At 38.9% G+C, this 16153-nt stretch overlaps 1 protein-coding gene across 1 annotated transcript; it reads right to left on the bottom strand.

Moving 5' to 3' along the window:
• Positions 1-586: 586 nt before the first annotated feature.
• On the bottom strand, positions 587-15972 carry snx1a (sorting nexin 1a). Its single transcript, XM_044194315.1, has 15 exons — positions 15838-15972; positions 12384-13341; positions 10374-10510; positions 9938-10037; positions 9579-9622; positions 9164-9305; positions 8533-8611; positions 8252-8327; positions 7792-7905; positions 6603-6696; positions 5901-6106; positions 5111-5254; positions 4188-4268; positions 4017-4088; positions 587-3227 (listed from the first exon to the last, which is right to left on the bottom strand). The coding sequence occupies exons 1-15, from the start codon at positions 15964-15966 to the stop codon at positions 3177-3179; spliced, it is 2427 nt and encodes an 808-aa protein (XP_044050250.1). The 5' UTR covers positions 15967-15972; the 3' UTR covers positions 587-3176.
• Between the last annotated feature and the right edge of the window lie 181 nt (positions 15973-16153).

Below are 16153 nucleotides of genomic sequence, written 5' to 3'. Positions count from 1 at the left end.
TTACTTAAATTTAGTCTTAATGGGGTTTATCTATAACCTTAAAGACCCAAATAATAATAACAAAAAATAAGTCTTAAGCTGCAGTGAGCTTCACAAGTATGCTTAGATACAGCAGAGTATGTTTCAATTACAGGTCGATCATTAGCCTGTTATCAAAACATATTTCTTTTTAGATACAAAGCACCTAAAGGAACTGGATTGGTCTCATTCACAAACTCACTCATTCACGTTTAGCAGACTGCAGATTCTGATTCTCAAGGGGGAGCTGTTCAGTCATAATCAGACCAGTTGTACACCTGCGCCACATATGGAAAACAAAAGTAATGGCAGCAGATGGAGCATTTGCCTCTCAAAAAAGCTAGAAAATGTAGTAATCTAGTAGATGTTAAGATTAGAATTATACAATAGTGTGTTCTCAAAAGCAACATTTACATTGTAGTTTTTTGCCTCTATTCAAAAGCTTGTTTTTGCTTTTGGCCCTAAACAGACTCTAGCTCTAGTTGGTACCTAATGTGAGGCTAAGAAAACAACTCAAGTAGAGAAATAAGACACTAAAGTCTTAAGTTCTTAATGAAATTTCCAAGTGTAAACAGTGCAACTTTTATTGAATTGTTTTAAAAGAAATTTCTGACAGTGCACGTTGCTCACATTGCTCTGCACATTGACAAGTGATGACATACAGTATGAGGCCGCACTAACTACCAGTTTCGTGAGTGCTGTCTACCAACAGTTGAAAACAAGCGTGCATTCAATTGGCCAAAATTACAAAAGAAAAACTGCAAAGCAAAGTTATGATGATGATTATACAGTGTAGCTCATCGCTACACGGCTTCAATTTAAGTGTGTGCAAATGTGAAATTAAAGCTGTAATCAAAAGATGGCAGCCAGGCCACATAACGCTGTGACACAGGTTTGTTACCGTTTGATGTTAAAACTCAACTTGTCAAACTGCAGACTGAGGCGTCGGTGAAGCACTAGGTTCACTATGACATCAGTAATCTTAGTATTTGACACTAATCTCATGTCCACGAGTCAGCATCAACAGCCCAGTCCTGGTGCTTTCTGGAAAGGAACCATTCAATTTTTTTTTTTTTTAACATGTTGTTGCCCATTTACTAGAAATCACACAGTATTGTTTAGTGTTGAAATTATTAGCCGATCAGACAACAAATCGGCAACAATTTAGATAAGTAACTGGTCATTTATCATGGAAAAATACAACAACTTTTGCTGGTTCCACTTTCTCAAATGTGAGGATTTGCTTTCTTTTCTTTGTTTTATATAGTACATTTAAAAAGGTACCCTGTGGATTGTTTTTGTAAACAAAGTTATGTTCTCATTCACTGTTCACATTCAACAAAGTGCACCGGGTATCTTAGAGGTCTCCCAAATGTGTTGAATGCACGTCCTTCCTCGTAAAACACATCTGTCGAGCCGTTTTTCGGAAGAACTTGAAATCTACATTGTTTGAGTCCATGTTAACTAGCTAGCAGTCTTCTTCCTTGCCTGTTGTCCATCAGTGGAAAAGCATGAAACCATCGGCAGGACTGTGTTTCGCGTCACCTGTGTGAGATACTAACAAAAATGGGGACCCGAACTTAAGAACATCGCTCCATGGCACTATAACTAGTCAAAAACTCCACAGGGTACCTTTAAAAATCTAACTGTTAGTCAGATAAAACTATTTCAAGACGTCACTTTGGGCTCTGGGAAACTGCCATTTTCATTATTTTGCGACATTTTATAGACTAAACAATTAATTGAAAAAAAGAATTGATAGATTAATAGTTAATGAACATAATTGTTAGTTGCAGGCCTAATATTATTACCAACCAAACCTCAAAGCAGGACTCGGAATCCCACCACCCAGGCAGCCTTTGGTTTCCACTAATTTCACTATTAGAGCATGAAAATCTGCTCGCAGAGACTTGAGACTTGCTTGAGGCCAATCAATACAGTGGACATGACAGCATTTACTGTATTTTTCTCAAAGTTAGTCACTGCTGCTTGGTAATGCCTTAAAAAGTGTCAACTGACACTTACTGTACTGCATTACCAAACAACAATGACGCAACTTTGACAAAAACAGACTCAGACATGATGTTCACTGTGGGGGATTACCTGTTTCAAGTCTCTGCATGTTGATTTTCATGCAGCAGTGAATCCAAAGGCTGTCTGGAAAGTAGGAAAAAACACATTCAAAAAAACTGCAGTTATAAGCAAGAATGTAGAGGGGGGAAAAACACTGAATTTGTAGTAAATGGGCTTAAACATGAAGACACCAGTATTGCTCTTTAACCTCAGCATTGACACTCATTGTATCATCACAGCTCATGCGGAAGTAACTGTTAACCAGCCTCTTCACTGCCCACGACTGTGTACAACTTTCTCCCAAAGTGGATTATACCAAAAACACCATTTTGACTTAAAAAGGCACAGACATGTGTAGTTGTAAGAGTAAAGTTTGCACTATGATTGAAATCATATCTAAAACATTAAACCCACAAGCTTGATCTACAATGCAAACCCTTGACCACGGCTGTAAACCCTGCTAATCTAATGGCTCTCAATACCCCTGCAACCCCTCCCCTCAGCATCAATAGTATTTTAAATCTGAAACAAAAGAAGGGGGGAAAAAAAATAAAACGTGGCTGATACTTAAGTACTTTATCCAACTGGTTGAAGTGCTCATAATTCTTATTCATTTAACTGTTCTTTTATCCCTTTGAGTCATTAAAAAGAAGAAACAGAGCGAGACTCGTGGCCACTTTGTTCATCTGGGTCCCCAGAAGCAGCTGCGCTGTAAACGATTAACCACTGCTGATGTGAAGGAGCTCCTGATCGCACGAGGGAGAAAATCCTGAGAGCAACGGACTCGGTTCATTTCCCTTCTCTTGTGGAAATTAATGGAATAATCATCTACATTTAGCTCTTTTCGTGTCCATATCTTTGCAAACTCTTTTCATCTAATAAGAAAATATTTGTGGAAGGTTAAATGAAAATATACAATTATTAATACAATAGAATACAGAGCTATATGTTAAAGGTGATTAAAAAAACAGGTTGATTGTATCTCCCTTTACAATGCACGCATATTCCTTGGTTTAAAGGCAAGAGGTAAAGTGTATAAGAAAAAGGCAGCCTGTTTTGTCGTCCACAAGGCTGGTGCTCGAGGATTAGGCGATTGCTTTTGCTTCTGGTAAGAAAGCCTCCCAGTATTTTATCAGCTGGAGAGAAAAAAAAGAGAGAGAGACAACAGTGACAGGTTCATTCATAACTGACAGACGAGAAGTGGTTATTTAGGATTTACAACAGATGTCTATGCATCTTTTATAGTTCTGAATCCAACATCAAGCAGAAATTCCAAATATCTATTAGATCCACTTTCTCAAACGTGAGTATTTATTGTTTTTCTCTGTTTTACATCTTTGCAAACTGAACATTTATGGGTTTTGGACTGTTGGTTGAACAAAACAAGCAAAACATGTATCAACAGACTAATTAATAGTTACTCGCAGCCCTAATCTTTCCTTTTCCTAATGTCATGTAAAAATCATTAATGTCTCGCTCCTTAGCTCATGTTTTATTTCTTTTCCTAAAATATTTCACTTAAAAAAAGAAAAAGATCCTTCTATGGTCCCAGGAATATTATAGATCCCTACATCTCTGCACTTTTTCCATTTGACACTTTTCATTTAGATCATTTATAATTCAAACGCATTGTACTGCTGCACTCATTAAGTATTTCTGGATAAGATCACCAGCTAAATGACTAAAATGTAAAACATGTACAACCATTTCAGACATGCTGCACAGCCAAGGACTTCCAAATCCTTTAAATATAAATTTTTAAAAAAACATTCGGTGACATGAAAGAGTCAAAACAAGGACTGCCATAGTTGAAAGCCTTTCTCAATATCAAAACTATTCATAAAATGTACAATGACTGGTTTGACAAGAATAATATTTGATTACGGTAATTTAAATATTCATGTTTTGACTAGAGAGACACTCACCTGTTGCTGCGACTGAAGCAGAGACTCCAAGTACTTAATTATCTGTCTTTTGAAATTCTTGGCCTTTTCTTTCTGCATGATTCAATTAAAAATGTCATCAGAAATCAGTAATAACAGACATTTTCAGCTGTCCAGTCACTGATGTGAAGCAACAAGGATAAACATCAGTACCTCAAAGCGGACGACTTCCTTGCGCACGGTAGCAGAAACTCTGTCAAACTCTCTCTCATACTGCGTAACTTTGGCCTCCCACTGTTAACAAGAAGACAGGAAACATTTAAAAGTCCCGTAGTATAGAAGCCCATTCACGCCAGGATATTAAAAAAGGAGGATAAGTAAGAAATAATAAAAATAAAAACAGTCATGGCAAGTTAAAATTGAGTTTCTCAGTTTTAATTAGAATAGTAAGTTAAAGTTGTGTCTTATCTCATTTTTAAGTGAAAAGTATGAGATTTATTCAATTTTTGATTCATCTCAAAATTTTGACTTAATGTCTTGTAATCTTTACTTGAAAAGTCAAAACTTTGACTTACTGTGAATATTTTTATCACTTCTAACTTTTCAACTTCTTTGTTTTTGTGACTGCCGCGCTACCATTGAGCCTCCATACAACCCATTAGATATAAAGGGAAGAGCAGCAATTATAATTTTTCTTTGTAAGTATAATGCCCATGTTTGGTTAAAGTGATGTATTCTTCAGTAAATATTGATGATTAAATGCAGCTTTGTCAGACAGATTGAAAACCTAAACATTCAATATTCAAGCACTTTCTTGCCAGGACAAAGTAAATGACTGCAGCACGGCATTAGTTTGTCATTAAAATGCACAATGACTAATATATTTGCTTTACTGTGTCCTGAAAAAAATTGGGGTGATTAAAATCTAATTTAACTCATTTGTTTCATTGTGCTCCCAGTTTCTGATGATAGGAACAAAATGATACAGGAACAATATCAAGTGGCTCATTCATTACTCAAACATTGTTCTCAATCTTGAAAAAAAAAAAAAAAAACACATCAAACTCCAGCACTTCCAGGCATCCCAGCCTCGTCCGAGTTATTTTCGCTGTGTTGATTTTGGCCTGTGTTTGTACCTCAACAATCTCCTCTTTGGCCAGCTGCAGTTTGTCCGGCTTGTTGGCCCACAGCAGTTTGGCCTCAGTCTCCCTCTTCTTCTGCAGCGCGGTCTGAGCATCCTGCCAACGCTGCCACGCCTTTATCCGGTGATCAAACGACCCCTGCAGGTCACAAGCACACACAGGATCATGTTTTTTTTGGCTATTGTAGCTGAGGCTCCTACTCAGAACAATAAATTTCACGCCTTTTAGTCAGTATTAATGGACATTTTGCTTGTTGTGAAGGAGTATAATCACAGTTTAATTTTATTCTTTTAACTACCATTAGAATAATACCAGATTCTGAAGTTAACCTTTGAATATATTTTGAGAGAAGTAATGAGTGAAGGCTGCTCAGGTAACATGGGCAACACAAAAGTACTACAACACTGATACGTAACATCCTTCTCCGCCTTAGTTCTTGTCTTAAGTTTATAATTTTACTGGCATATCTTAAATCTTCGCCCTGGAAGTACTTTCTGCTGGCAAAGATTTTCCTTACGAGGATTCAACACAACTACTTGGACTAAATTAAAATGGCAGACTTGACCTCACTGCTTAAGATAGTAAGCCACAATGACAGATGGAAAGGCTTGGAGTTTTTGAGATTGTAATGAATGTAGCAACCTGTACAGCAATGAAATTTAACTACTCCAAAACGGTGTTTAAATTTCCCTTAGATAGGCCTCAAGTTACCTCCTAACCTTTGGAAAGTCAAAGCACTTGTGTTACTTTTTTTTTAAATAAACAGAACACTTTTTCTCAGTACCCTCACGGCTCCAAGCAGGCGGATGTAATCTGCGATGACCTCTGCAAAGCTGAAGGTGTCGTTTGCAGCCTGGTCCTGGTGTAACTGCTCCATCTTGTCCTCTACTTCTGCCAGCTGTGAGAGAGCTCGGGACAGAGCGGTGTTGTCCTCTGCGCTTCCCAGCATGGCCATGCTTTTGGCAAAGCTGGCTGTATTTAACGACAGCTCTGGAGTGGAAGAGCGAGCCAAACATCAATGCAAACAGAGGCGTTTTCCTCCATGTACTTTGAAACACCAAAAACATGAGAAACAAATAAGTGATCATCTGCAAACCACTTTCTCTGCATGGCTTTGTGTAACAATAGCCCTTACTATGGAGCACACTGGTAAAGAGTTAGTGACTTCATTATTTTGTCTCCATTTAGGCTTTAGTAAAAGTTTTAGGAGATTTAGGAGTTTTTAAGGGAGGCAGTCAGAGCTGTGCATAAACTGATACACAAACTCAATTTGGTAATATCTCCTTAGATATTCCCATACTGGTCCAGTTTCTGATGCCCACTCATGTCACGATGAAGGAAATGATGATCTCATTAATGAATGTCGCCAGGAGATCTTTGTGTGAAAATCATCCTCAACCCTTACTCCAAATCTGACTAATAAATAATCAGCATAGGACACTAATTGAAGGCATATCTTTTAGTGGTTGGAAGTGAGACGACAAACCTTTCCTGTGGATGACCAGAGATTCGACCAGCACGTGGAGCTTCCTGAACTGCTGGTCTGCAGACTCCACCTCCTGCAGCTTCTCCTCAAACCACTGCAGCAAAACACAGTTAGGACAACTCCAACATCAAGGCCCCTGTGTGTTCTGCATGTTTAACCACTGTTATTCCACACATTCGTTACGAAGCAAAGTTTCAATTTCACTTTTGTCAGTATAACAACATCAACGTCTGTTATGCCAGTGAAGGCTGAGCACTATGACATTACAAGCCACATTACAGAGGATAAATCACACAACTGCAAAAATCAAAAACATGTTAAGTCACATTAAATCAACAACTAGATAAAATGTTATGAATTATATTTCTATAATGATTAAACTGATACACATTTCTTTTGGTTACTGTGGTGAAATAATTGGTGAAGTATGCAATTTAAATTCTTTTCTAGACTTTCTAGATTGATCCTACATGTTTGCAAATTATGACTCTTTGGTGCGTTCAGCTTCCTGAGAAGGGTGTTAAGCTTGAAACACACTGGGAATCCAGTGCAGTTTAATGCACTTATGTTCTTTTGCATGTATTCAGCTAGAATAAACATTTACTTAAACATGGATGTGGTACTTTGACCTCAGATCAAGAGGAAATCAGTGTCACAGCCACAGTATATTTATACACCAACTTCTGACAAACAGGCTCTTTGATCAGCGTGACTGGTTGTCTCACCTTCAGTATTTAGTGAACTATGGTGCTGCTATCTACTAAATACACAGTTTGCCAAATGTTAGCTTGCACTATAGCAAACAAAAAAAGCACTGGACACAGGTTCGATCAGTATCACCAGATCAGTTTACAAAAGAACGTGTTTGCCAGTCTGTCCATTCATTTAAGCTTATCGTAAATACTGGATCATAACAAAAGAACACAAATGAAAACAGGTTTTTCTCTCTCTGAGCAGTAAGTTAACAGACTAATGTCAAACCACTCTGTACCAAATATGTTTTGTTGCTTTACGGTTTAGTGCTTCAGCCTGAGTGTGCAGTCAGCCTTTAACTGTGAGCATGAAATGTTCAGCTTTTTACTGGAAAATGCTGATTTCCTCATTACAAAAATTATCTGCTACATCAGAGCTTCTTGGGAATGAAAAAACGTTGTGAACAGCAGGAGTGTCTGTTTACAGCTGAACTCACCACGTCTGACTCATTCATCTTGATGGTCATTTTACTGACAGCATCTGTTGCTTTGTTGATCATTTTCAGGAAGCCGGCGCCGCTCAGAGCCTGGGTGCTCACTGCTCTGGGCAACTGAAGACACACACATATTACAACACAGCACCATCACCAGACTGCACTTAAAAAATATAGTAAAGCTTCAGATACACAAAGGGTAGTAGTAGACTTAAGTAGAAGTAAATGGCAGAGGAATAATACATCCCTCTGAAATAGTTACCTCAATTTTAACACAAATTTCTAGATGTAATAAAGGTAATTTAATCAGCTAATTATTATGTGGTGGAGTTGTGTGCCAGGCGGTTTTATGGTCTTTAAAGAGTACAGTATTTCACAGTGGCTCAGGCATAAAACAAAATAAATGTTTGCCTTATAAAAAGGCACCCAGCCCCGAGGCTCTCCAAACTCAATTTTGGCTTACTTCTTCTCTCTCCAGGAACTCTCTGACGTTGGGATCTTGGAGAAGTGATGGGTGATTTACCACCCGCTGGAGATACCTGTTGAATGGGAAAACAGAAAAAGAGCCTCACTTTCCTGCTTTCTATGGCCAGGACAACATCATAACAACGTTACTGTTTACTGTAGAGATTTGAGTATCAGATTTGAAGGACAGAATTAGTTTTCTCCTGACACTAAGAACATTACGATTTTTTTTAACTGAATTGTCATAACGCAGCTTTAATTTCATTCCTTCCCTCTTACCTCTCCAAAGCACCTCTTCTTCTCTCAACAAAGTCTGCAGATGAGGAATCTTCCTTTCCCACCTTCACCTTTGTCATACCTGTGCAAGACAACATCCTTTCAGAATCAGAAATACTTTACTGATCCCCGAGGGGAAACTCTTCCGTTACAGCTGCTCACTGTCACATCAGTGCACACAGGAATAGAAGTACTAAGCAAATCAAAATATAATACACTATAATGCAGCTAAGATAAATTAAGTACAAGTGGATGTAAGTATAAAAGCTAAAATAAATGTAGGTACCATAAGTACCATAGTGGATTTAAAGATTGATAAGTATGTACGGTATAATACAATGTAATAATATAAGTAATAAGTAATAGTGCAATAATGAGTGCTGGCATCTTATGTGTAGCTTATTAAGATGATTATGAGACGGTGGATATTGCACAGGAGTATTAAACAGAGAATATTGCACAATTATTTCAAATATTGCAGTGATGTTAATGATCCAATGTCCAGTTTAGCGTCTTAAGTAAGACGGCAACAGGCAGCATGCACGTTGGCACATGTGCACTATACTATACTACTACTTATAGCTGATGGAGATAGTTACAGTATCAGAGGAAGCAGTAAAGTCAGTCGGCCTACCCAGGATGCTCTTCTCTGGTGGCGGAGGCACGATGAATCCGTTTGGTCCATGTTTTTCAGAAAGCTTCTCGTAAAGGCCAAGGAAGTCGCTGAAGCGTCGCCTCACTGTAAACGTCTTGTTGCGGAACATGGGCAGTGTGGTCTGAAACAGAGTTCACACTATTTTCTTCACTTGTATTATTGGATTTGTCCCGAGGAGGCTTAAGTTTGGTGAATTACTACTATTGAAACTGACATAATCTATCTTTGCCTTTTAAAACTAGTACATGGGCGTTTCTCCTACAATACACTGACAAGTATATCCTCTCTTGGCCAGTGTTACCACACATCTGATGAGTAACTGTACCAACTTCCTCTGGATTAAAGATCAACAACTTCAGATTAAGTGAAACACTGTATATCGGCATGTTTTTACCTGTGTGGTTACTTTGTAGGCCATGTAGGCGTTCATCCCATCCCCTGAAAAAAAAAGGAAGGACATTTGCTGAGTTAGTGCAAAAAAGACACAAATTGATATAAATACTTACAGAATATTACTCAAGGCAAGCTGCACATGGGTTTCCTTTATGGTACTTTATCATTAGTCTCCCTTCTTGGTTCCTTTGGTTTTTTCACAGATTTGAAATGATTAAATCAAGGATTCAAGCACCTCAGAATAAGCCTTGCTTGCTTGATGTTTATGGTACACAAACCAATTTGTAGCCTCATTGCAATGAACTAAATAAACCCAGATACATTATTTATTCAAAACAGAATAAAAATAATAAGCCTCACCTATTTTTTCAGGGTCTTTGACAGAGACAAATACTTCAAATGTGTCTTCCTGCTCTTCTTCTTCTTCTTCCTGTTCTTCTTCTTCTTCTTCTTCTTCCAACTGAAACAAATATTGAACAGAAAGTGAAAAATGACCAGTCTCAGTGATCTGCTGTCACCAAACACTTCTATTGAACAGTCAACTCAATTTTCTTACAGCAGAATTGGGATTTTTGGGGGGGGAAATTTGAACAGTTTAAGGAATTTTGAAATGTTTGTTCTGGTAAGATGATAAACTAACTAAACTAAATGCAAACTCAACGACCAACTTCTCAAAATTCTGATATTCCAGAAAACGTGGAGAAATAAATTAGTTCCCTGAACTTAAACAGTTTTCAGTCATTCCTTTGTTGCAGTCACACTGGGAATTTCACTCTGGGATTAGATATGTGTGTACCTCCTCCAGGGATGCAGACTGTGGCTTGGCTAGGCTGGCAGCTGCTGACAGGGAGGGGGCGGGCGCCGACGGTTTGGCCGTCACATCCTTCTTTCTCTCGTTCCGCGGACTGTCGAGAGAAAGCTCCACTGTGGCTTCTGTTAGAGAGGAAAAGAAACAAAAAAAACCAGACTGAGGTCATTACAAGCTGAATGGAAATGTGTAGAGAGATGTCCATTAGGTCCTGGACTGTCCTGGCCCTGTTATAAGTCTACCTTTACGTATTTATATTAGCTGTCAGTGTGGCAGAAAATGTCTTATATATTTGTCAACACTGGCACATTTACTTCAATACTGAGAAACAAAATACTGACACATTTTTAAAATTGATTTTATTCTAGTTGTATTTATCCAATCGTCATTCATTTTTTAAACTTACATACCTTTTTTTATAATACACATTTTCCCCCAGGAGCAATTTGGGATCTAGTGTCTTGCTCAAAGACACTTCGACATGTGAACAGAAGGAGCGGGGGTTCAAACCACCAACAGTACGTTTAATGGTCAACCCGGTCCACCCTCTGAGCTGCAGGCTTTTCTATGTAGAAGTGCTGGAATTTGTCAGCGCAAAGTTTTGTTTCTTTAATAAATGTGTTGACAGTGTGCAGGATTTCACCACCTGTCTTAGAGGCGTGTATTTTTTACTTTTCTCTGTACGGTAACCTGAGAGAACAGCAAACTAAGGATTTCATTGTAAAGGGCAACTTGTGTGATAATAAAGCTTTTGACCTCAACCTGACACTACAGTTTGTCTTTTTTGCTTTCAGGCTCTAGCTTAATACAGCTCAATTACATGTGGACCAGTGCTTGTAAACTGAAAACTGAAAGCCTCATTTATTGGACAGATTGACCTGGCATGCCGTGAGGGGAAACAGAAAAAAATGCAATTCCTGTCCAGAATGATAAATGCAACTCTGTTTTTGTGGTAATTTATCTTCTCTGTTGTTTATGTCAGTTGAAGGGGAACTCCTCTGTTTGTACACATCAAAGTCTTTTTTACAGGTGTCGGGGAGTACTACTGCATATGTAAAAAATGTTGTATAAAGCTTTTTGTGGCTCCAGAGGGAGCTGCGTGAAGTCTGATAAACTGCCTCAAGTGACGTCACTTGAGGCAGTTTATCAGACTTCACGGGGCTTGGGGCTGAAGACTACAAGTCTGAAAATGAAACATCTGGAGGTGTGGCGTTAGAAAGAAGTGAGCTCTGTAGCCCTCTCCTCAGCTCTGATTGATTGCTAGCGGCTCAAGGCTACATTAGCCGCTACTAGCATAAAACACCCGAATCTCCGAACGACATGACAGCGGTTGAGTTGCATTGTGGGTAATGTAGGCGCAATGTTTTGTCAAGGAAGAAGAATGGGTGGAATGAAAAACACTATATCTCTGGTTCTGTGCATCGATTTTAATCCTTTTTTTTAAACTGTCCATCGTAAATCCGACAACGTTGTAGAATTGCAATCCAAAATTGGTGGAGTATTCTTTTGAGAACACCAACAAATGGGGTGTTGTGGGTTTAACCATGTAGACCATGACAGAATCCCTAGTTTGAATCTGGACGTGAACCTTTGCAGCATGTCATCCTCCGTCTGTCTCCCCTCATTTCCTGTAAACTTTCTACTATCCACTATCTAATAAAGGCAAATACCTAAAAAAAATAATAATAATAAACACGGGAAACAAAATGACCATCTGGTGCTTTTAAAATTGTAGTTGGTTCAAGTTATGTTTTTACTTCCAATAAGTCGCTTATTGAAACTAAACAGAGCAGTTATTTGTTGCACACATGACTTTGAATGCAACTGTTCTCACACGTCCAAATGAACTGAAATAAGAGGAAAAACATTGAGAGTCTGAATGAACTGCTCTAAACAATGCTTTGTGTGAACACTCCCTTTGTCACTAATGCTCCCCTTAGAACACTAAATCCTAAAATCCTGATAATGTTACATAATAAAGAAAAATAGTGGACCTACCAGCAAATATATCTGTCTCTTCTTGAGAGTGGACTCCATTAGTCTTGGAGTTGACGGTGCTGGTGTTTCTGATGCTGGGCACTGTGGTGATGGCTTCCTCGGTGAAGATATCAGCAGGTTCTGCAGGATTACGGTCTTGCAGAGGTCCACCTATGTTGCTACCATCACCAGCAGCTTTGGTTGTGACAGATTTGCCCTTCTGATCTTTGATGATGGTTTTCTTTGTGGTGGCACCCAGCGGCTCACTGAACAGATCCTCATCAGGTTCACCAAAGAGGCTTTTCTGTGGCTGCTTGGCAGATTTAGTCTGCCATGGCTCTGTGAAAAAGTCGCTTCCCTCATCTTCAAACAGATCGAGTGATGCCCTTCTGGGTTTTTTGGCATCAGCAACAGGTGGAGCATCACTAAGGAGGTCAACCAAAGGGTCAACAATTTTATCAATGCCAGGTGGCTGTTGTGTGTTACTGGCTAACAAATCACCACTGAGATCGATGATTGGAGTGGAAGTTTCTTCTGCTTCCTGATCTGCATCACTTCCTGTTTTCCCATCACCAGGTGGATCTGTAACACCACTGTTCACTTTACTTTTATCCGTTGCTGCTTCAACAGTAACATCTGCTACAACCACTCGCGGTGCTTCAGTTTCACTTCCAAATATGTCAACAAAATCATCTGAGGGTTCATCTAAAGGGATTTCAGTTGTGTCTTTTGCTGCATCTGCAACAGCACTTTCAGGTGCGACTGTGTCGTCGGGAGAGTTGGATACGTTGTTTGTTAGGTCGACAAAATCATCTGAGGGTTCACTGACAACTTCACTCGCTGGTTTGCTTTCTTTTTGGGTGCTGACAGGCTCGATTAAGGGATCATTCATGATGTCACTGGGAGGCTTCATTAAAACATCACTGGGTTGACTGGCAGCTGGCAGTGTGGTTTCCATGTCGGTCAGTGGAGGGTTGGTCTGGAGATAAGGAGAAAAGGGAAAAAAGATTGAATCTTTTAGGGTATTTGAATAGGGCTGCAACTAACAATTATCTGTCAATTATTTTTTGGATTTATCATCAAGACAATACAATGTCGGGAAATCCCAACTTCCTCGAGCTAAAGGTGATGTCTCCCAATTGCTTGTTTTGTCTGACAAGCAGTCCAAAACCCAAAGATATTGAATTTACAATCATAAACAGAGAACAGCAGCATATCGCCACGTTAGAGAAACTGGAAAATGTGTGGCATGTTGCTTGGTAAATGACTAAAATGATTGATTATCAAAATAGTTGGCCATCAATCGACTAATGGATTAATCAGTTAATCCTTTTTCCTCACTATGTAATTTGTTTTCCCATTATTAAATTATTAAATCAATTACTTACCACCCAAAGCCTAACAAATAAGTGTATACTCTCATTTTATCACAAGGAAGCTTATCACGAGGAGCTTCCAAAATTAATAATTTCCTCATAATATAAACGTTAACAAAATAAAGTGTTCTTAAAACCTTCTTAAGCTGTTCCTACAGCATGATCCAAGTCTCTGGTATCCAGTTGTATGGTCTTTACATCCCAAATGCATGTATTTTTACTGTTATATTATTTATTATAATATTTTCACTAATATTGCTACAAACAGAACTTAAACTCCTCAACCGTAATCACAGTCAGCCACCTTATGATTTGAAGGGGGTTTAATGGGTTATTGCCAGATATTACCAGCTTTTAATGGATTTTAGGGGAATCAAACAGGTTTTTAACAAATACGTTGGTTTCAGTGTGAGCTATAGTTAACAATGTAAATGGTGAATGTGGCTTCCTGTTTAAAGTCACTGTAGATTTATGAGTGAACAGCCTGATGTTTGCTTTTGTACTCATTTGAATGGTTGTTAAACTTTCTGTGGAGAATGCAAAAACTAATTTTTTATTGCCATTCCAGGGTCTGTCATGCTGAAACATTTGATGTTTCAGAATATAGCTTTATCAGACGAGCGCTCACAAAGAATACATTGCATATACACTTAGTTGCCAGTTTATTTGATATGCCTAGCTAAAATGAATGCAGTCTAATACAACAGTCCCGTAATAAATCATACTTCCCTAAAGGTTGCAAAGTTCAGTTTTTGTTTAAAGTTTGTTAGAGGTGTTGATTTAACTTTATGATCATTTTAGAGGCTGTAGTTTGTGGTTCTGTTGAATTGTATTATGTTATACTGAAAGGTGTAACATTTAGTCCACCCTCGCTGGAAAAAAAGCTCAGCTAGGTGCATCTAATAAACTGGCAACTGAGCGTAAATGTCTTAACATAGGTTTTGGGTGTACTTGCTAATTATCATGCTGAGTAATACTATGTAAATAGTTTATACGTAGAACGTAATCAAATAATGTACTGGAGTGAACTATAATGAACTAATTAACATGTTTTTTGTATGAGGTCACTCTGAATCCACAAATGACCACTGCCTGGTCCCTCTCCAAACATTACTTCAGCTCCAGGCTCTGTTAAATGTAACATCCACAACTGCTGAGTAATGATTTCCAAGCAGCAGTGAGTTCAGCGCTCAAAAATCAAAGACAGCAACTTTCCAATCTCTCCTCTGAACTTTGACTGTGGGGAAAACATCCGGGTTCTGACCATGTGACCACAGCTCACTCACATGACAGGAGGCTGCTCGAGCCACCTTTTAATCCTCATTAAAAAAAATATATAAAAAAATAAAAAGATTGTGAATTTTCTACTGATTAATATGACTAACAAAAAATACGTCCAGGATAATGTTAACTGTCACAGTCAAACCACACAGACCTTATTCTCTGCAGAATGCTAAAATAAGACTGCTGCTTGCTTTACCTATGCATGGCCTAAAAAAGTCTGCACACCCAATTTGCTGAAGAGTACACCTTCAGATTTTAGTGCAAGTTAACCTGGAAGAGTGGAAACTTTTGAAATGTCAAAGATAATCTGCGCAGAAAACATCCACATATCAATAACCAAACAGGAACTATCTTGCATGCATTTTGTGCCATCTGGTTTCCTGATCGACCTGATCAAATCACAGTTCTCCACACTGCAACTTTCCCGGAGGGAATCAATACCATCATGGGTATTTGCAACAGTGTCAAAGATTAACACAAACTGTTTTGAAGCCAGCAACGGTGTTTGTTTGTAGGTGGGCAGGGCGGATTTTCTCCATCAAAACGCCCAAACTGCTTTGATAATTTAAGTTACAGTAAATGCTGTACATTATCTGACATGACAGTTGCTTATGTCAACATTATTTTCTGACTACGCTAAAAAAGCTAAATGTTGGTCAGCACCCTTACAAAACTTTTGCTTAAAGCGCCTCATTAGCTTTCTTCGCAGACGTTAGCTAACTCCTTTGACAGTTAATGTCAGTTAGGCAATTGGAGGCGGCTCAGCTAGCCTGGAATTAACCAGGCTAGCTTAAGTTAACCTCGTCCAGACGTACTGCGCTCATGAAGAGGTCGTCCCCGTCGTCTTCATCACTGTCTCGGCCTCCGACTTCTTCAGAGTCCAGCACATCTTGGTCCTCAGAGTCGGGGAACGGAGGAGGACTGCGCTCCGAGCTAGTCGCCATCTTCAATCTTTTTTTAAAAAAAAACAAGGGGAGGCAACGTCAACTGATCCCCTCTGCTCGCACCGCACAGACGTGTCTCCTTTAGCTGCCAACGTTACCTCCGCTGCTCGTTTAAGGCTAAAGCTACACGCTGTAGTAGTAGTTCACCTCAAGATTGTACAACTAAACCTAACAGACCGACCGACTG

The sequence above is a fragment of the Siniperca chuatsi genome, linkage group LG4 (genome assembly GCF_020085105.1).
Source record: "Siniperca chuatsi isolate FFG_IHB_CAS linkage group LG4, ASM2008510v1, whole genome shotgun sequence".
Taxonomy (NCBI): Eukaryota; Metazoa; Chordata; class Actinopteri; order Centrarchiformes; family Sinipercidae; genus Siniperca; species Siniperca chuatsi.
The sequence above is the reverse complement of the archived record's forward strand: the minus strand, read 5'-3'. Positions and strand labels throughout refer to the sequence as shown.